General features: G+C 39.9%; 1 protein-coding gene across 1 annotated transcript; it reads left to right on the top strand.

The window, feature by feature from the left end:
* The first annotated feature begins 1,388 nt into the window (after positions 1-1,388).
* clrn3 (clarin 3) lies at positions 1,389-20,664 on the top strand. Its single transcript, XM_073027579.1, has 3 exons — positions 1,389-1,738; positions 14,101-14,283; positions 16,078-20,664. Exons 1-3 carry the CDS (start codon positions 1,507-1,509, stop codon positions 16,353-16,355), a joined length of 693 nt encoding a protein of 230 aa, XP_072883680.1. The 5' UTR covers positions 1,389-1,506; the 3' UTR covers positions 16,356-20,664.
* Positions 20,665-22,614: the final 1,950 nt, after the last annotated feature.

Below are 22,614 nucleotides of genomic sequence, written 5' to 3' on the forward strand. Positions count from 1 at the left end.
ACAACTGATGTTTTGGGCTGAGACCTTTCCTTGGGACAATACAAGAGAGATCTTTACAGGTTCTTAAATGAGCAGGGAAGGGAGGAACATGGAACCTATGCATACAAGTGGGATTAATATAAATAGGCAGATCAGTAGCAGGCTGGAAAGCTCATTTTCTGTACACTATAAAATTATAAAATAATAAACTTTCACTACGAAGCTTCATAGTAATCAAGATTATAGTTTGTCCCATCATGAAATACAAGAAAAACTATTTTCACCCCATTCAATATGAGACTCTACAGAGGTTCCATACACCTCTTGTAATGCCATATTGTAGTAAAACACCAAAACACAGCAGTTAGCTATGAATAATTGTTTAAATGGTCAGGAGTGCAGAAAAGTGCAGGTACTTACCACAGTGTTGGCTAAATTCATATCAGCAATGAACTAGAAAGGTCCTTGATGCATAGATAATTCCAATTTTGAATACCAGGGCTTTTCCAGTTCACCTTAAATTGCTTCAATGCAGATCAAGCAATAAACATCACTGAATCTTACCAGTGTAACATCTAAATGATTCCATTAATCTTTCATGGTTGCTATGTAGGCCTAGTTAAGCAAAGAAATGAACTGATCTATTAATATCAAATTGCAAGTCATTTTTATATTACCAAAATGATAAACTAAAAACTAGACTGTGAATGAAAATCAAAGAAAAATTAATTGCAGGCATTGGAAATCTCAAATAATAACAGAAAGTGCCAGAAAAAAACTTAGCAGATAAGGAAGCATCAGTTGAAAGAAAATCAGTTAATATTTCAGTTGGGGGACCCTTCATCAAAACAGTGAATGCCTACATTTATTACATTCAGCTGAAAGAGTTTAGGGGGGGGGGGCTTCCATCTATTCGGTTAGTTTAGGTTTATGTCCAACTCTAGAGGAAAATATGACAACATAATTACAACAGCCCTTACATATCATTCCCTGCGCTGGGATATCAATAACATGTGAAAAACTATATAGGTATCCCTAACAATTAACAGCATAGTCAGGTCTATAAAGAAACCACTAAAGATTTACTGAATCATTTAAATGATGCATTTAGTAAGATTCCATGATGTTTATTGCTCATCTGAATTGAAAGAATTTAATGTGAGTGGGAAAAGGTTGGTATACCAAATTAGAATTGTCTTTTCATCCAGGAGCAATAAAAATTTGGAAAAGGTACATAACATGAAATGATGAGAGCAGTTGCCAAGCATCTGTTATCTGTGTTTTAGTATTATCAAGTAAAATAGTTTGCTCATGGGCAAGGTTCAGGCATCATAACACTTTATTGCTGTTACTGTTGATCCAAAGTTCATTTATTTAGCACTTCCTGTTAAATTCAGTACCTAGCTGGACGTGGTAACCGCAGGCAAATTATTTTTAACAAAAATTGAAATAGGAACATTTACATTTGTTTTGTTTTCCTTTTAATGTTGTCTCTTATATAACGGAGGGAAAGAGTAGCTGAGGAAAATGCCATCGCGAAGGAAAATGTTAATGTTTATGGCTGGATTTTCTGTCAGTCTGGTAACTTGCATGTTAATATCTGCAATACTAGGAACAGATTCATGGGTGGACACTGTTGTGGACTGCCAAAACAAAACTGGTGCCACCTTTGGAGAAATGAAACTTAAATATGGGCTGTTTGGTGGTTTTCGTACCAAAGCTGGTTGTCCGATCCTTGTTGATGACGGGAGTATTAAAGGTAAATCTTTTTCTTTACAGTAGTGTTGAGATTTACATGAGAACTTAAACATTCATATTCTATGAAGAGAAGATCATAAAGTGATACAGAAAGAGGACACTTGCACTTGTGTTTGTGCTGGTTCTTTAACAAAAGTCTCCAATTAGTTCCACTCCCTTGATTTCTTCCCCTTGGGCCTACATTTTTTCTCCTTCATAGCATTTATCAAGGTTGATGAAAATATGTTAAAGTCTGTTAATAACTATTTTTAGACATTCAAATCTAATGATTTGTAGTAGTAAAACTACTACAAGTTGCTTATTTGTTTTTCAATCTATCTATCCTTGTTAACAAACAATGCTATAAATATTGCTTGTTTACTGATACTTTCTACACTTCTGCAAATGCATCAAGCATTTTTGCAGAGCCGTATCATTTTTACAGTAATAAAAATAGCTTGAAAATAGACTAAGTTCAGAAACTGTTTTCCTACTTTTAGAATGTTACAAACCCCGTAACTGGGTCACTTACCAGCAAAGATAGAGAGGTCCATTGAAGTCTGATGGTACTATTTTTAACAGTATTTATTAGTAAAAATACACAAAAATAATGTCAATGCAAATATACAGATAATATACGTCGTCAATACAAAATCTAAAAGTGCGGGTATAGTAATAATCAATAAGAAATAAGCTCTATCGTTGTCCAGGGGATAATGTATTGTCTGATGGAAATATAAAAGTCGCTCAGTTCATGCAGGCTGCAGCCTTTGGGGACCGCTGAGTTTTCAATGGTTGGAGAGAGAGAGAGTTTTGGGAGAAAAACTTGCCGATTCCTTTTATGATTTCGATCCGTCGGAGTCTCGTTGGTGTGGCCGTTCACTTGTGGCCTCTTCTTTAGCTAAGCCGTTCTTCCATGATGAGCCCGCCCCCTGGCAAGGGAGGACGCACACAAGTCCTCACCAGCGTTCGCTATAAAACGCTGTCACTGGATTTCCAGCGTTTCTCCTGGTGCGTCTAAAGGGGTTGTTCCCCAGACCCTCTTTTATCCTTACTCACGGGGTCTCAGATGTCAATCAGGTTGGGATGATGCAATCCCTCAAACAGCCCACTCTGGTCATCCCCTGAGGGGCTTCAATGAATAGTACAGTATTCAATACACAATTCCGTCTCCAAGAGACAATAGCCGTTATCAATGGTTTTGTTTCGCTGAGGCCAGGACACATTCCAAACCTTATGGATTCTCTCTCATTTCCTGGGTCCCAGACCCGAATTAATAGCGATCTTGCGATTCTCAAAAAGGAGGGGGCGACTTTGTATCCTTCGGCCCCTCAGAGTTGTGGCACATTCGTAACACCCCCTTCCTTCTAAGATTTTTACCACCGGTAAAAATGAATTAATACAGAGTCTTACAGGATTTCAGAATCTAACACAATACAAAAGAGTTTTTTTTTCACTACAGAGTAATACAGTTATACATTCAATTCAGCATCTAAACAGTTAGCGATTACATTGTCACTTCCTTTAATATCTTAACATCTTGTACCTTAATAAATTCTTGTAGCATCAGACTCCAATTTAATAACCACCTATTTTTATTCCTTTTCTTCAGCAAACAAAAACTAAAGAGTTGTGATCTTAGCTTACGTGTATACTACAAAAGTGCATGCAAATACTAATCTTTATGTTACTTTCAAACTTAACAGTCAATCTTCCATGGGGTTGTCTTTATTATTCACATGCTTTGTCGAAATCCCTTAAAACCAGATCCTGTTATTTAAAATGGCATCCCGTCAACCCTCGCCCCTTTTCCAGTTAACTCCCACGTGGTTAACTTGTATACTAGTGTGGAATAGGCTTTCACATGCTCCTTTCATAGGAGTTATTTTATCAACAATGTGTTCCAAACTTAGACCATTTTCCAAATTTCCACACAATTCTTTAATTTTAAGCAAGTTGTTAGTTTTATCTTCAGGACCCTTCTGCCTCTTCACAGCACTCTCTTGAATAACAATAGCGTGTGGGGCACCTTTGCATTCCAAATCAACCTGTAATTGATTCGCAGGCACCATGTTACCAAGCCATTGTCTCTGTAGCCTGGTTGCTGCTTCTGACATCAATCCAGACTTTAAGTTTTCTTCATTCAATTTAGGAACTACACTTTTCCCTTTTCCTTCAATAATAATATTCACCTCACCACCTTTTATCTCCTCACTAACTTTTAACACACCTTCGAACACAAACAACTGGGAATTCTCACTTCCCACTATTACCAAGGTTAACCCTTTCTTCACTGAACCAAGTCCATCTGACCCCCAAGGACTGCATTCCTTTTCAACTGAATCAAATACCTCAGACTTTTTCTGAGCTCCATTACTAGGTTCAGTACCACGTGCATCCACATCTTGAACACACTCAAACGGGACATCTGCCTCTTCCAGGCTTTCAATACCCGTACCCTTTTCAAATTTTAAGTTCCCCTGATTCTCCCAGTTCCTCTCTGGGCAACTCCCTTCCCGAGTAAACTCAACCCCACGGGCTGAAACAACCTCATCTGCCAACCCAGCAGACTTCTTCAAGGTAATGGCATCCTTTTCATCTAGGACTGCCCTCATTTCATTCTCGGGAACACCTTTAGAATTTTCAACTTCTTCAAACAGTTCTGCCAAACCAGACAGATCATCCATGTCCAACCCTGGACCTTTTAACAGCCTTATCTGTTTCTCATCTTTACTCCGTGCCTCTATAAATTTCCTCCTGGCTAAGGGCAGGTCTACCTCCTCTCCCTTACTCTCTTTCACTTTCTTATTCTCCGTTTTACCACCCTCTAACCCCTCTTGGAACAGGGTTGGTAAAAACGTCTCGGCCAAATCGATACTGGCCTGATTTAAACTGGTCTCTTTCTCAGCTGCCTTTCTCGACATGCTGTGAGTGGTCACGCATGCGGGATAGATCTTGGAATCTAGGGGCGGGTCCTCAACACTTACAGGCTGGCTCGTCAGCTCCATGGCCGACCAAACCTCACCACCAGCTAAATCGTTACCCAGAAGGACGTCCATGTCAGTTCTCGGAAATTCTGATTGCACCCCTATTTCAACTGGTCCAGATACCAGCTCACAATTTATAATGATCCTATGCAAGGGCACCACTTCTGTCCCTTTTCCTATGCCTCTCAAAGCCACCTCTCCAGTCTGAGGACCAAAACCTAGTACCGTACTGCGAATCAATGACAGTTCAGCTCCCGTGTCTCTCCAGATCCGCACTGGAACTGGTGTGTCTCCCTCTTTCACAGACACAGTTCCTTCGGAAATACATTTCTCGGACCCTTCTCGTATTCTGTCTACCTGGGGCTTTCTCGTCGATTTACTGATCACCACAACACATCCTGTAGGGACTGCTGCTTTCCATTTTCCTGTCTCCTTCCTCGGAGCAAGGCACTTAGATGCAATATGACCCAACTTTCCACAATTAAAACAGGTCAAGCCAGGACCTCTCCCTCCGTCTTGCCTTTCCTCCTCCTTAATTTTACCTCAAGCTCCCGGCTGGATCTCTGCCTCAGCCGGCGGGCTTTCTCTACCGTTCCCACGGTCTCTCTGGTAACTTTTATTCGAGGAAAACTTTGTCTTGTGGGTTAGGGCATATTCATCTGCGAACCTAGCAAATTCGGAGATGGACTTATTCGGCTTCTCATTCAAATACATCCGGATATCATCCGAAACACAACCTTTAAATTCCTCAATCAGAATTAACACCCTGAGACGCCAAAAATCTTCTTCCACCAATTCTGCTGCACACCAGTGATCCAAGAGCACACCCTTCTCATAGGCAAACTCTGCATACGTCTGATTCCACCCTTTCTTTAAATTTCTGAACTTTTGTCTATACGCTTCAGGTACCAATTCATAGGTCCGAAGAATGGCCTCCTTTACTTTCTCATAATTATCAGACTCCTCCTCCTCCATGGACAATGCCACATATGCCCGTTGTGATTTCCCTTTTAACACACTTTGTAACAACGCCACCCACTGCTCTTTGGGCCACTTCTGACTCACTGCCACCTTTTCAAAATGCAAGAAATAACTATCAACATCCGTCTCCTCAAATGGAGGTACTAACCTAAACTCTCGACTAACATTAAACCGCTCCTCTCGGTCTGATCCTTGAGCTCTTCGCTCTTACCTTAACTTCTCCATGTCCAAGTCATGTTGCCTCTGTTTCTCCTTCTCCCTATACTCCCTCTCCTTCTCGGCTCTCTCCTTCTCTTTTTCAGCTGCTTCCAGCTGTTTTAACTTAATTTCATGCTCCCTCTGCTTCTCCGCTCTGTCCTGCTCTTTTTCCTTTTCGGCCCTTCCCTTCTCTTTTTCGACCCTTTCCTTCTCTTTTTCGGCCCTTTCTTTTTCCTTTTCAGCTGCTTCCAGCTGTTTTAACTTAATTTCATGTTCCAACCTTAATTTCTCCAACTCTAACTGAGCCGTCCCACTAGCTGGTATCTTTTCAGGGATATTTTCCAATACCTCGGCCGAAAACACATTCTTCACAATATAATACTGAGTTATGGCCCTCCGCACCTCCTGCTTTTTCATCGACAACCTCACCTCTGCGAGATTTAGTCTTTTCGCAATATTTATCAAGTCCGACTTTGTGGCAGCCTCTAGCGCCTCCAGAGTCGGGTTTTCTATAAATTCGTCAATGTCCATCTTTGCTGGTTTCCCGCCTGGTTACCCACGCAACCAGACCCACGTTTGGACTTAAAAGTCCGATTCACTGGCCCTCCAATTTGGTATCAAATCTCGAGACGAGGCGCCCACTTTGTTATGAACCCCGTAACTGGGTCACTTACCAGCAAAGATAGAGAGGTCCGTTGGTCTGATGTACTATTTTTAACAGTATTTATTAGTAAAAATACACAAAAATAATGTCAATGCAAATATACAGATAATATACGTCATCAATACTAAATCTAGAAGTGCGGGTATAGTAATAATCAATAAGAAATAAGCTCTATCATTGTCTAGGGGATAATGTATTGTCCGATGGAAATATGAAAGTCACTCAGTTCATGCAGGCTGCAGCCTTTGGGGACCGCTGAGTTTTCAATGGTTGGAGAGAGAGAGAGTTTTGGGAGAAAAACTTGCCGATTCCTTTTATGATTTCGATCCGTCGGAGTCTCGTTAGTGTGGCCGTTCACTTGTGGCCTCTTCTTTAGCTAAGCCGTTCTTCTGTGATGAGCCCGCTCCCTGGCAAGGGAGGACGCATACAAGTCCTCACTGGCGTTTGCTATTAAACGCTGTCACTGGATTTCCAGCGTTTCTCCTGGTGCGTCTAAAGGGGTTGTTCCCCAGACCCTCTTTTATCCTTACTCACGGGGTCTCAGATGTCAATCAGGTTGGGATGATGCAATCCCTCAACCAGCCCACTCGGTCGTCCCCTGAGGGGCTTCAATGAATAGTACTGTTATGCCGTTGGCCCCCTCCTTTGTGAAAATCACAAGAACTCTAGTTAAGGGGGGGGTCAGCTGACCCAAAAGAGAGAGACGTGCGGAAGACCACGTTCTCCCAAGAAGCAGAATAACGGTGACTTTGACTATTGTCTCATGGAGACCACGTGAAAAGCCCTCGGGCAAAGTGGGCTGGTTGAGAGAGAGATCGCATTACCTGCAACTTGATTGATACCTGCGATCCCGTGAAGAAGTATAAAGGCGGGTCTGAGGGGAGGACCCTCAGATGCACCTCAGATGCACCCAGCAGACGCACCCAGGAGACACGAGATCGATTCCCGTGGGAGCGGGACGCCATTTTGAAGGAAGCCACGTACGCTAGATTCCGACTTTGAATCTGTGGCTAAAACCAATGAAAGACTGCTTTTAAAATAACAACGGGGAAGTCTGCTCCTCTGATTCCAAGGATTTGCTCTGCCAAGACGACGGGCAAGTGTGCATCTTTTCTAAATTATAAAGGAAAAAGCCTGCAAACTTCTGAGTGACTCTTAAGACTTCCGTTGGACTCAGTATTACCCCCTAGACAACTGTAGAGCTTATTTCTGATTGATTATGGTTACACCGGTGTTTTAGATTGAGTTTTGACGATCTGAATGTTTTGTATTAACCATACGTTTGTGCCCTTGTTGAATAAAACGTTTGAAAATAGTAGCATCCGACTCAGCTGATCCATCTATCTTTGCTGGTAAGTTGCCTGGTTACGAGGTTTTCGTAACAGTACAGTATTCAATACACAATTCCGTCTCCAAGAGACAATGGCCATTATCAATGGTTTTGTTTCGCTGAGGCCAGGACACATTCCAAACCTTGTGGATTCTCTCTCATTTCCTGGGTCCCAGACCCGAATTAATAGCGATCTTGCGATTCTCAAAAAGGAGGGGGCGACTTTGTACCCTTCGGCCCCTCAGAGTTGTGGCACATTCGTAACAAGAGTCATAGAGAACTACAGCACAGAAACAAGCCCTTCGGCCCATCTAATCTGTGCTGAGCTGTTACTCTGCTTAGTCCCATTGACCTGCACCCGGAGCTTAGCCCTCCATACCTTTCCTATTCATGTACTTATCCAAACTTCTCTTAAATGTTGAAATCCATCGCTTCCTCTGGCAGCTATTTCCACACACTCACCATCCTCTGAGTGAAGAAGCTCCCTCCCAATTTCCCCTTAATCATTTCATGTTTCACCCTTAACCTATGACCTCTAGTTCAGACTTTCACCCAGCCTTAGTGGAAAAAGCCTGCTTACATTAACCCTTCCCATAACCTTCATAATTTTGTATACCTCCTTTATAGATGTTGGTAAGGGTTTGAAGCCCATCTTTCCACTTCACATTTTACTTGTACAAGGACCACCTGGTGGAAAGTGTTGGTAAGCTTGATGTATGGAAGGTAGCGGTCAAAAGAGAGGATGGTGACATGCCAGGGTGGTTAGAATTGCAGGGTGCAGCTGGTGGCAGGGTTCTGGGTAGTGAGGCTCCCTAAACGATAAGCTGACTGGAAGAATGTTACATTTTATGCTTCAGTGGGCGAATTAAGGGTTATGGGGAATAGGAAGGAAGGTGGAGACAAGTCCATCCTGATCAGCCATGCTCTTATTGAATGGAGGAGCAGGCGCCAGGGGCCCGATGGCCTACTCCTCCTATTCCTGCTTCAGCCAGAACCTTTTCGGGATTCTTTCAGTCTTTTAAACAGTCATGCATCATTTCTGGTGTTGCAATGGGTGCACTAATGCACTTTGCAAGCAGCAGATTCCAGCCACTTAGCTGGGAGAGCTAGTTGCACTCACTTGGGAAAATTCGGAGTTCAACTCCATCACTATGTTGCCAATGCAAGGAAAGTAAATGTATCATTTTGTCTCTCAGAAAAGATGTAAGTCTTTCTGTCCAATTTTTCTCCAAAATTTGATTTCGGTAACTGAACAATCCTTTACAAATCATCATGATCATCCTCTTAGCTAAATTAGCAGTAAGATTTTATTTGATCATATAGCTAGATTGTATTACCACGATAAAGTGTTACACGTCACTTCCTCTTTCCTTATTACCTACTGCATTGGCCTCAAATACTAATTCAATTAAACTCGAGGAAATCTGCAGATGCTAGACTTCCTATAGATGCTGCCTGGCCTGCTGTGTTGCTAATTTAATTAAAATCTAGTTACAATTAACTTTTGTCCTACTGTATACAAATTCTCTTGTTTTGTAATAAAACAGAATTATTCAAAATACTCAGTAGGTCAGGCAGCATCTGTGAAGAAAAGAAAAAGTTAACATTTTATGTCAATGACCTTTCAGCAAAACTGGGAAGAAATGAAGATAAAAAGGGATTTAAATTGCAGAGGAAGTTGGGATAGGTGGTCTACAAAGAAAAGTTGGTTATAAGGTAGAGGACAAGAGAGATTGATCAACTTCTGTGGTGGTGGAACCAGTTGAAAGAAGATTAAAATGGCCTGTGAATAATTAAAAGCCTGGGGAGATTATAGAATCATAGAATTATAACACGATTGTATAGTGATTAGCACTACGCTTTACAGTTAATTCTCACAGCTGCCAGGTTCAATTCTCACAGCTGCCTGTAAGTAGTTTGCACATTCTTCCTGTGACCGTGTGGGTTTTCTCCGGGTGCTCTGGTTTCCTCCCACAGTCCAAAGTTAATTGATCATTGTAAGTTGTAAATTGTCCCATGATTAAACTAGGATTAAATCGGGGGGGGTGCGGGGGGGGGGGAGTTACTGGGCAGCGTGTCTCGAAGGTCTGCAAAGAACTATTCCATCACCCTTAACTTGGCCCATAGTCTTTTCTGTCTGAGTAATTCAAATGTTCATCGAGGCACTTCCTAAGTGTCAATTACTCTCGCATATAGTGCTTTCCACTGTGTAGATTCAGGCTTCCCCTGCAAGCAGATGCTGCCAATTTATCATTGCCAAGTCCTCCCCTGAGGTAATGGAATTTTCTTTCCCTAAGTTAAGAACTTTGTTACTTAGTTACCATCTCCATCTTTTTTCCATAACCAATTTAAAACTATAGTCACTATTTACAAAATGATCTCCCACTGGCAATCTTTCAATTTGACCAGCAACTTTCCTCTAAGTAAGATCCAGTGGTGCTTTTTCCCTCATTGGTTTATCCGCATCCTATTTCAAGAAGCTCTTCCGGACACACCTCAAGAATCCTTCACCCTCTGAGCTTTTAATGGTAAGGCAGACCCAATTAATATTGGGGAAATTGAAATTCACTGTAAAATAACTTCTTTTATTATATCTCTCTTATAACTGATGTTGGCGCGTGGCCTAGTGGGCAAGGCATCAGACTAGTAACCTGAAGGTCACTGGTTCGAGCCTCAGCTGAGGCAGCGTGTTTGTGTCCTTGAGCAAGGCACTTAACAACACATTGCTCTGCGACGTCACCGGTGCCAAGCTGCATGGGTCCTAGTGCCCTTCCCTTAGACAACATCGGTGGCGTGGAGAGGGGAAGGCCTGCAGCTTGGGCAACTACTGGTCTCCCATACAACCCTGCCCAGGCCTGCGCCCTGGAAACTCCAGGCGCAGATCCATGGTCTCTCGAGACCGACGGATGCCACCACCACTTATAACTGGCTACATTGCTTTTCCTCTGTCTCCTGTTGACTATTGGAAGGTCTGTAATACACATTCAGTAAAGATATCATACCCCTTCAGTTTCTAATCTCTACCCAATATCACAGACCCTAATGTTAATTAAAGCTTTGATTTCATCTGTTCTACTAGATATACTCCTTTTAGTTTACAATTTCCTTGATGTAAATAAGAGATTAATGAAATTACCAGAGGAGTAATACAAGGGAAAGCATGGAATTGTGAGATAGAAGACTAGAATAGATCATTGTGTGAGATTGTTAAATTCCTTGTTGATCATGGAAGCCAAAGGCAGAGAGCTCAAAATGGACATGGGATGAAGAACCAAACTGACAAGCAACTAGAAGCTTTACTTGGAGAGAGTGTATCTATAAATGTCAAGAAGGAAGGAGGTAAAAGGGCAGTTATTATAAGAAGAGAAGATGGAGTTGATAGAGTGAGTCAATGTGCTCCAAAGGCAACAGTCTCTTGTGGATGCTGAAAGGGGAAGTCAAGGTAAATCTGATGGTGTCATCATGCAGCAGGTATCTGAAGTTTTGAAGGATGATCCATTGAATGCAAAGGATGGTGGGAAAGAAGGTAAGGATAACGTTTTAGGTGGGAGGAGAGAGAGAAGTGAGGGAGAAGGTTCGTAGACATTTGAGAGCTGTGGAGAGGAAACTAGACTTTAACAGAAGAGAAATGTATTGGTAGTGAAGCAGAAATGCATCAGTATCAGGTGTGTGGAGGGTGGCATTTTCAGAACTGTTATGACAGAGAGGGAAATATTGGAAGAAGGGATCGAAACAGAGTGAGAGAAAGCAAAATGAGATACATATGGGAATCCATGGGCTTACACTCAGTGCCTTACTGAGCATATGTTTGTGGACTTCTGCTGCTGTAGCTCATCAACTTTAAGATTTGATGCATTGTGCATTCAGAGATGCTCTTACGCACACCTCTGTTGTAACTCGTGGTTACTTGGGTTACTGTTTCCTTCCTGTCAGCTTGAAACAGTTGGGCCATTCTCCTCTGACCTCTGTCATGAACAAGGCATTTTCACCCACCGAAATGCCACTCACTACATGTTTTTATTTTTCACACCATTCTCTATAAACTCTAGAAACTGTTGTGTGTGAAATTCCAAGGATATCAGCAGTTTCTGAGAAACTCAAACCACCATGTCTAGCACCAGCAATTATTCCATGATCAAAGTCACTCTGATCACATTTCTTCACCATTCTGATGTTTAGTCTGAACAACAACTGCACCTCTTGACCATGTCTGCATGCTTTTGTGCATTGAGTTCCTGCCACATGATTGGCTGATTAGATATTTGCATTAGTGAGCAGATATGCAGGTGTCCCCAATAAAGTGACCACTGACTGTTTAATAGATAATGGACACCAGCCCATCCAATGGAATACAGATAGAGAAATTCAGAATAGGCAAGGAGTCAATGGTAGATCATGAGAAATTAGCCGGGTTGAAACTGCCAGCAAAAATAATGAAACATCATAGCTCTATGTATGAGTTTGACATGTTTGATATAGTGATGAATGTACTAGATAAAGCAATTAGGGGTATAAACTCAGCAAGACAGAACCAAGGGATATTTCATATGTCCCACAAAGAGACAGGCATGCCTGAGATGCATTTGTGAGTCAAATAAAAGGAGACATTCTTCAATTTAAAAACAAGCTAGTCTGCAAAAGAAAATTGAAGTGGAAGGATTTTCTTGGATGGTTGTTCAAGAAAAGAGCAAAGGGCCTTGTCAATCTTGGTGCAGAGAAGAGGTGAAGGGGGATTGTACGCTCATGGTAAACACGAGCAAGCTGGGTCCAGGATTGGAAGCTGTTAAAGTAACGGAGGAGGCAGAATGTTTCATAGACCCCATGGGAAAAAGGGTGAGAGGATGAGTGGAGAAAGACTAAACATGGCAAGAAGAAATGACGTCTGTGAGACAAGGACAGGCTGAAAGCATATGTCTACTAGATCAACCCTGCTGGTGGATATTTGGGAGGAGGGACAAGAAGATTGTGAGGGCATGAGGCTGGAGGCCAAAGAAGGAAGTTCTCTAGTAGAATGTAAATCAGTGACTCGTAGGAAACAATGGCCTGATGTTCCTCAGTGAGGAAATGGTCTAGAGAAGGGGTACCCAACTTGGGACCCATGGACCACTTGCTTAAAAGAAGGAGCGCTGTCTGGCCTTTTCAAGGTAGTGTTTGCTATGCAATTCAATGGGTCCTGATGAAGGGTCTCGGCCCGAAACGTCGACAGTGCTTCTCCCTATAGATGCTGCCTGGCCTGTTGTGTTCCACCAGCATTTTGTGTGTGTTGCTTGAATTTCCAGCATCTGCAAATTTCCTCGTGTTTGCTTTTTAAAGCCACTATGTCATCATTGTCTGTGTCAAAATTGAAGTTGGTCCTTAGTGAACAGTGTATTACAAGTTGAATAGGAGTAGATTAGTTTAGGTTACCAGAGTAGAAATGTTGAAACAAGTAATGTCACATCAGCAGAAACACTTTTTGGTTTCTATTCCTAAAGGATGAATTAAACTTGCCTTTATCTGGTTTGGATTTTCGTCATGGAGCAGAACAGTAAGATACACATATCACAAAATGTGTTTCCAAATCCCAGACAGAATTAACTGATCTAATTCATTTTATTTTATTATCATTAAGAGCAAACTAAATAAACCAAGCTCACAAAATGATATTTACCTAAAAGCCATGGGGCACAGTACGTCAATATTCCAATACAGATTATTAGAAGCTATAAATTATGCATCGTCCTCTTTCAACACTTTCTAATGAAGTTGTTCAGAGGAATTATTGAAAATTATAGAACATATGTGATTAGTTGCATGGATTTTGCATGTCGCAAAATAAATCCTGACTTTTCTGTTGACTTTCTACATTGCTTCTCTGATGCTCAGAGTAGGCTCAAGCATCTCATCTTTTGTGTGTGTACATGGTACATTGGAACCTTCAAGACTTCATAATAACTTTAATAATTTTAAGCAATGACCCATTTTTTTCACAAATGTGGCTGCACATTCTTATTTCAATGTGTTGTCTTTTCTCTTCTCTTCCGTCTTCAGCTACTAGTAATTGTTATCTTGACAACTTTGATTTACATGTTAACCACACATTTCCTTTGTTCTCTCCTTGTATTTCCTACTCTGTTAACTTAAATCATTCTTGTCCTCCAACTTCTCAATATTTTCGATTTAATTTCTGATTTAAAGTTTTACGATCAAATCCTAACTCCTATTGTGTATTTTTCTCCTTTTAGTTTTGGATTGCCTTCAAAATGCAGGAACTGCAAGAGTTATCCACATCCTAGTTATACTATTCCTTGTTTTTGGTCTGTTGTTTGCACTGCTAAGTGCCATAGTGTCCTTTTACAACAGTGTCAGCAATCCATATGAAAACATCTGTGGACCTATTAGTATTTATGTATGCAGCTCCATTAGTGGTAAGTAAAAATGAATAAATGTCAGTATTTGAATGAATGGTAGAAATGTAGTAAATGACATTACTTTTTCTTTAATTACTAAAAGTAAATTATTCTGCTACTTTATTTCAATTTTAACAATTCACCAGGTCAGTGTAACACACTCTTATTGTGTTTATTCTTGAAATTGTAATAAAATAGTATAATTACCAGAGCAGTTTCATATAATTTGCAGCAGGTTTTATTTGTGCTATTCAAACATTCAAAGGGACATAATTTTTGTAATAAAACATACATTGTTCAGAAATGATCTAAGAAAGCTTATCTGGAAGCATTAGTGACCAACATTGAAGAAGGTGGTCTTGGTAGAACTGACAGTTACTTGGGAGGACCGGATTGAAGATGTGTTTGAGTGTAAGAAAGCCAAATACCAGGATGTGGTAGAACAGTGCCAGAGTAGGAGTGGAGGACATGATGTGAGCTTATAAAGGAGAAGTGTAGAGGTTTTGGTGACTGCTCACTATACAGAACCTACTCTCTCCTTGCCATTATGGGTACTACAAAGAGCCTTCAGGACCATCGTAGAGGGTGCTAAGCGAACCTCCAGATGGCTATGTACCAAGTGGTGTGACCCATGGACCAATGTTACTGGGACACAAGCCAGAACCTGGTCGACCCTGGCTGGGTTGCCTGGGTGAGTGTCTGATGTTGAAAGACCCAAAACACCCGAAGACCCATGTTACACCACAGATGATGTGTCCCAGCGCATCCCAGGATGTATCTCAGCATCACTCAACTCAGGATTGTTTTCATTCACCACAACCCATTTTGTTAAGAAGTAAGTTGCCTATAGATATTCCTGCTAAAATAACACTGAGGGAGGATTTATTCACTCTTCACCCAAGATTTTTGGGTGCACGCCTCAGGTAAGCACTCACGTGCTCAGAGGTTGGCAATTTAGATTTTTTTTACATCACTACACATTTCATAATTAACACCTTAAATAAATGTGCAGAAGTTGGGTCACTTTCTTGCAACCACCCTTCATTGCTGTCTGCACATCTGCCCATTTTAATCAATTTGTGGTTGATTCCATTCACTTAGAAAACATCCTTCTTTTCAACTTTGGTAAAATCACCTTTTATTAGGAAAAATTTCCAGGCACAATCATGATTATCCACAAACACTCAACAGGTTAGATGGCATCTGAGAAAATGGAAACAAACTTAAATGTTTCGGGCTACAACAGAGTTAACATTTCAAGTCTTTTTCCACAGATGCTGCCTGACCTTCTGAGTGTTTACAACATTCTCTTTTGTTTTCTCTTTGTTTTATGTCATGGACACCTAACTTAATCTCATGAGTTTATATTGCAAATGTTTCTAAAATTCTTAAAATGTTAAGTAAATTTAGTGTTTCCAGGGTGCTCTTTTCAATTTGGATGCTGGGCTTTCTGGATAATTTTACTATTTATTTACCTATACATTGAAGAAGGTGCTTGAGCCAAATTCAGGTCAGAGAAGAAAATCCATGGTATAGAGAAAATTTAATTTTTGTGGGCATATTTCATCTGGGTCACCCTTCATCCATGACGGGTAAATCTGAGATAATATCTATAGTTGGTTGGAAACTCTAGCTCACAAGATATATAAACAAGGAAGAGAAATCTAAGAATGTAAAGTGCACTTGCTTTCAAAATATCATAGTGTCTAGTAAAATATAAGGTTTTGCTTTATAGATTAATAGCACTGTTAACATTCTGAAATAAGCAGTCTTTTACATATAAGATACTAAGAGAAAGTTTATCTCTTTTAGGTGTTTCAACATTTTTGGCGATGGTTCTGTTTGCAGCAAATACAGCAGCGAACAATTTATCAACGACATTGGTAACAAATTCCGTTAAAGAGAGCCTGATTATATTCACGCCTAATTCGGATAGTTATAACTACTCATTTTGGCTCATCTTGCTCTCAATGGTACTTTGTGTTACCACAGTTGGAATTACCTATGCATATCAACATGCAAATTTTGACATAGAAAGAGAACAAAAAAGACCAGCTGAAAATGCAACCAATGATGTTTTGATGTATTAGCTTGTGTGGACTGAGAAATCAGAAGCTATTGTATTAAAGATTATAGAAGTGACAAGTAATTTGTTGTGGTATGGACCATGTGATTGTTAGAGATTATGTTATTCCTTCATTTCATTTCAACACTTTGTCTAGATGCAACACAATGTGGTACAGGCTGCCACTCTCCACTGTCACAACAATAATCACATTGGAGTGAAATATCCCTCAAAATATTATACTAAATATAACCTTATTTTTGAGGGTAACTTCTGACTTTTGAAGCTGAGGCAGTGAATATAAGCTACGCGGTCCGTGATGTCAAGATTTGTGGAGACTGATTTTCCATGTCTTCTATTACTATACCTGTGATTACTGTATGGGCTCAATTCATTAGCCCAGCTTCTTCACTTTCCTGGAATGGGTATGTGCATGGAGTAAGGTTGAAACACAATACTTGCCCTTGTGATTGTTTTATATTTATTAATGTATTGTTATTATTCTCTGGACAACATATGCTGCCTATTGAATTACTCTAAGTCAATCAAAAAATGTTTTCTTGATTAAAGGTCAGTAATTGATCACAATAAACAATTCTGTATTGTTAATTAAAGATACTAATTCTCTACTGACTATAAACACAACTTCAAACTCAATAAGAACTACCCAAAGTAATACACAATATCACAAATAACATGTACAAATGATTGTACTGAAGATAATGAAGATTATGAGCAACTTATGCTCATTGAAAAGTTCAGATGACATGTGAACAGTGTTCTTCTTTGCCTGTTACACTGCTGGCTTTAGGACAGCAATAAAGGCCCTCCATCTCTGGCAGTGTTCATGGCTTCCTTCAATATGTCAGCAACTCTCTCTCGGCTCACTCTTGGTCAAGCAAGTCACGGGTGGAGAGTCAGGAAGACCGTTGCACGCAGATGTAGAATGATTCTTCATTGCTGTTTCCATAGCGATTTTGTTTGACCAGTCAGGATTCTTAGCCCTGAGCTGAACCCCTGAACCTGGAGGACCGGTGGACCACTCTTAGTCTGGCCTCCACCCTTTGACCTGTTTGACATGGGTGACCCTGCCAAGAGCCAAAACATAAAGCCCTGACTCCAGCCAGCATAGCTCTCCAGGTCATTGAGGCACACAAGCCTCCAAACCACGACAAGGTTGTGGTCCTCCTGGAGGATGTGAACAGTGTAGATGCTATTAAATTCTGTTTAGAATGGGGAAATCTAGCAACATGTACTTGCTTACTTTGAAGAGCACCAGAATTGTATAAGACAGTACCTGTAAGATTTTGCTGTAACATTCTTTTGTTTTGCATTACTATTCTCTCTTCCTAGCTACACAACAGGAAGTTGAAACATCAAATGCTAAACAAAATATTAAAATGCCAGTTTTTAATGATAAACCAATACTGCCTTGCTCAGCATAAGTGAACAGTAATGCAATTTAAACAAGATGTTTATAAGGCCTTGCAATGTGGCATTAAACTTACTTTGGAAGCCTTTTTATTATAAGACAGTAAGCATTAATCACTTCATATTTTAATGAAATTCAAGCGATTTTTAAAAATATGTCAAAATGACATGGCACACCAAGATGAATAATGGCAAATTAATTTTCCAGTGCAGATGGGCTGTTTAGTATATACTGTATATTTAAAAGTTATACTAAGCAAGTTACATAAAATTAATTCCACATTAGCACTAACACTGATGCTCTGTTGAATACGAATCTCTTGGATGACAGACTAAACCAAGATCCCACCAGCACAATTCAGACTACTTCTCCTATAACCTGTTAATCACCTGGACGACGGAATTGATGTTCCTTTTTGGTCAGGCTTGTGGGTGATCTAAAGATAGGTGGAAGGGTGAGTAGTTTTGACAAAGCAGGGAGTTTGCAGATAACGAGAAAAGGAAAAGAAGTAGCAGCGTGTATTGGTAGAAGATATGGGTAGACTGGTTTCTAAATGGGGAACAAATTCAAAAATCGGAGGGGCAAAGGGTCTTGGGTGCCCTAGTGCAGGATTCCCTGAAAGTTAACTTGCAGGCATTAGGGACTGCAAATGTAATGTTAGCATTCTTTTCTGGAGGACAAGAATATAAAAGCAAGGATATAATGCTGAGACTTTATAAGACATGGATCATACCACATTTGGAATATTGTGAGAAATTTTGACCACTATATCGAAGAAAAGATGCACTGGCATTGGGGAAGGTCCAGCAGTGGGTCACCTCAAGAATGAAAAGGTTAAAATACAAAGAGCGTTTGCTGTATTCACTGGAATTTAGAAGGAAGCAGGTAATCTATTGAGATCTACTAAATATTGAAAGACCTCGATAGAATGACAAGGAGAGGATATTTTCAATTGTAGGAGAGTCTAGGACCAAAGGGCACAAACTCAGAATAGTAGGAGGTTTCATCACCAAGATGAGGAGGAATTTCTTTAGCAATAGGGTGGTGAATCTGTGCAATTCATTGTCACAGGTGGCTATTGGGGCCAAGTCCTTGGTTTTATTTAGAGTGGAGTTTGATAGGTTCTTGACTGGTAAGGGCATCATAAGTTATGGAGAAAAGGCAGGAGAATGGAGAGAGGGAAAATAAATCAGCCATGATAGAATTGTGGAGCAGACTTGATGGGACAAATGGCCTAATACTGCTCCTATGTTGTATGGTCTTATGGTCAATTTAATCACAATTGTCAATTCATTTTCATGAATATTATCCTGTACTTAATTCTTGATTGCTTCTTCAGCTGTCAGAATGGCATGCAATATCTTTTGAGATAACAGGTAAGATGGTAATGCAGAGGATAATATAATAAATAGCAATAGTTATGAGTGACAATTTAAGTTAAGAATTCAAATAGAACATCGTGTTGCTTGAGGAAGATCAGGGCAATACCTTCATGTATTTGGAAGTCACTAAAATATAATTTTAGGCTATTATTACATTACCGATTTGGGGAGATTACTGTGTGCAAATTGACTCATGCATTTCCTGCATTGTTAGTCAGTCTTCAGTTCAAAAGTACATTAGCTTTTAAGTCATCTCAGGTATCACGAAACTGCAAAAAATACACTATAAATGAATGTCTTGTCTCTTCAAGTAGAGAATAAAAAGAAAGGTATTTCAAACATAGACTCATATGGAAATTACTTCTATACATTAATGTTTTTTTTATCATATTCTAGTCCTGAAACATGAATTTCTTGCAGATCTGTAGATGACCTAGCCAGCAGTCAGGATTTCCACCTAAGGCTTGAAAGAACTGACCAGTTATACCTAGTGGTTTGGAGCTGGATCTGGACAGTGATCTGAAACCCCCACACCCATCCCCTGAATACCTTTTGACAGATCATCAATCAGAAAACATGTTTACTATTTATAGAAATCTCAGATATTCATATGAACTAATTAACAAAAGTAAAACAAGTAAAATACAAAAGGGTGAATAACTTAAGTTAAGACATTAACAAGTAATTAAATAGTTAAGTAAAGCATTCACGTGGACTTATTCTTTGAACAGGCTCATTGATGTAACAGTTTCTAAAATCATCTTCCCGGGTTTAAAGCTGAGGGGCCAGATAAGATGGATACCTGGACCCAGCAGTACAACATTAAATCCCTAAACAGATTTACTTTTCTGCTATTAGGCTAGATGGTAAATCCAGTTAAGGAATAGGAGATCAGATGTGTTGGCAATTGACCTCCATCCTGTTTCAGACTATACATTTGGCTGAGTATAACTGAAAGCATTAGAACCATTAAGACATAAGCTGACAGTGCAGGAGGTTCAGGCCCTCTGTCTAGTTTCCCCCATTTCTCTTTGCAGTGTTACTAGTGTGGCATGAGCCCCAAGTTACTCCAAGCACTGCAGGAGGTATCAAATCTGAGATCATTTCAATCTTGATTCAAATGTACACAGCTGCACGTTCACCAAGACAGGCTTCCCTAGATCAGTTAGTTTATCGAGAGGGTGCTTTGAGACCATGCCTTCCCTGCTCTGAATAGTTTATCTACAGGTGAGATAAATTGATGACGAGCAATTATGTTTTTGTCATTTTGTGGCTGGGGCTTTCCAATTGCTAAGAGCTTCTCTAATTCATTAGTCCCCTATAAAAGCATCATTTTACTCGATAGAACCAGGCTGCAAAGGAAATTGCCATTGTGTTTTTGCTGACGTGACTCTATGAAAATGCAGACTGATTAGACCCGGTTCCCTCATTTTGCCCATTACTCTGCAAATGTTTCCTTTTAAAGTACATATTCAATTCCATTTACAGGTTTTATCAGATATTTTATGGTTGATACAATTCTAAATACTGGATAATGTTAAAATAATCCATCTTCAATTGTAATAAAGATTGATGTTTCTGAATATTGTATGACTGTATATTTTTAAAAAAAATTCATTTCAGAATTATATGTAGTCTAATTCGCAATTCATTATTTAGTAGGAGATTGATGTCCTTATAATTTTCTGTGACAAATTATATGTATTATGTTATCTTTATCTGTAGTATCATTATTTTTCTGAAATACAAGAGACAGAAATGTTTCTAGCTATACAGTGTATTCTCAAGTAGCTGAAAGCTTAAATGCAAAATAAATTATGAAATAGAAATGACAGGTTTATAAATTTCATATCATTATATCTGACCTTCTGAGGAATATTTTACGGTAACTTAAGAATAAACTTGCCTGCAAACAATTATTATGATGAATACTCTGAAGATTTCCTTCATTAACTGCTGCTTGTTTTTTTTTTGTTTTTCCAATATCATTTAGTTCCAGAGAGTTCTGAATGTAATCTTTATTTCACTGGGCATGAGAATGACAACTGAGAATTGAATAGGTTCAAAATATATTTCTTGAGGCTTTAATTTAGTGAAAATATTGCACTTGGTGACTGTAGCTTATGAAGCAATATAAGTCGACAGATAAACGGTGATCTAAGTCTCACTGTCAGCATTTGCAAAGGCAAAAAGGTGTCACCGGATATGCCAAAACTGAATTTGAAATTTATTTCCAAATTGCTGCTCAAAGAGATTCAGACAGATTCAGGAGGAGATAAATTTCAATGCTTATCCAGATGACATTCATGAATTCATGCCAGTGATGCTTCGGTTAAAATACAATGCTTATCAGAGATAGCTCTGCAATTCTGAAGTGCTGACGGTGTCGTAAGACTTTTCAAAATTCATATAAATTTGCTCATGAACCACATGTATAAATTCTATTTGTTCGTTAGCCTTTTATCTTTCAAACACCTCGAACAGGCACTTTAAAGCAATGGAAATGTATCACCATTGCAGAACTCCACAAATCCTCCCAGTCCACTCACATAATAAGCAAATCAATGGAAGAATTCACTCCCAGGCCAACATTTATCCAGGCAATGGAGGCCCTAATTGTCATCAACTCTGATGGATAGCTTGTGTTGTTAACATCCCCGATACCAGACTGCTGAAACAGGCACTCAACTCCAAGCCCTGCCACAGCAAGGGAGTACCAGATGGCTCGAGAAAAAGATTCTAAGATGCCCTTAGAGTCTCTTTGAAAAGATTTGTAACAACATCTGGTGAGAATCTCTGCCCCATAACCTTACAAAATAGACAAGGAGCCATGAGAATTTTGGGACTTCTTCATCAGGAGTACACAGAAGTCAGTGTAAGTAGAGGAAGGACTGCATCATCACCTCCTAAAATACTCAGCTGTCCAGTCCACCTCATCAGGTATATCCTACCTCATCTGTAGCAAAGTATGCAGGTCCCACATTGGCCTCATCACCCAAAACAAAACCTGCAGAACCGGAAAACAAATCAGTCACCCTCAATCTAAAGGACAGACAACTTTATAAAGCTGTCAGCTCTTAACATCTTCATAATAATTATGTTTCCATTGTGTTCAAATGGATCTTTTGAAGTGGAAGGTGATAACAAATTTTGAGCTGAGGGATTTAAGATGTTGGTTCATTTCTAGATCAGCACAGTCTGAAAACTTCGCATCAATCTTCCAGCTGTATCTGTGTTGCAACGGATCACCTGCAAAAGAATTTCCACACTACATGAGATGCTATCATCGGCAAGCAGAATCCATCATCAAAGATCCTCACCACCAAGGCCATGCTCTTTTATCACTGCTGCCATCAGGTAGAAAGAAGGCACTGCCTCAGAACTCACCAGGTTCAAGAACACTTACTACTCTTTAACCATCAGGCTCTTGAACAGAAGAAGATAACTATACTCATCTATTGAGATGCTCT

Source organism: Hemitrygon akajei, chromosome 23 (genome assembly GCF_048418815.1).
Source record: "Hemitrygon akajei chromosome 23, sHemAka1.3, whole genome shotgun sequence".
Classification (NCBI taxonomy): Eukaryota; Metazoa; Chordata; class Chondrichthyes; order Myliobatiformes; family Dasyatidae; genus Hemitrygon; species Hemitrygon akajei.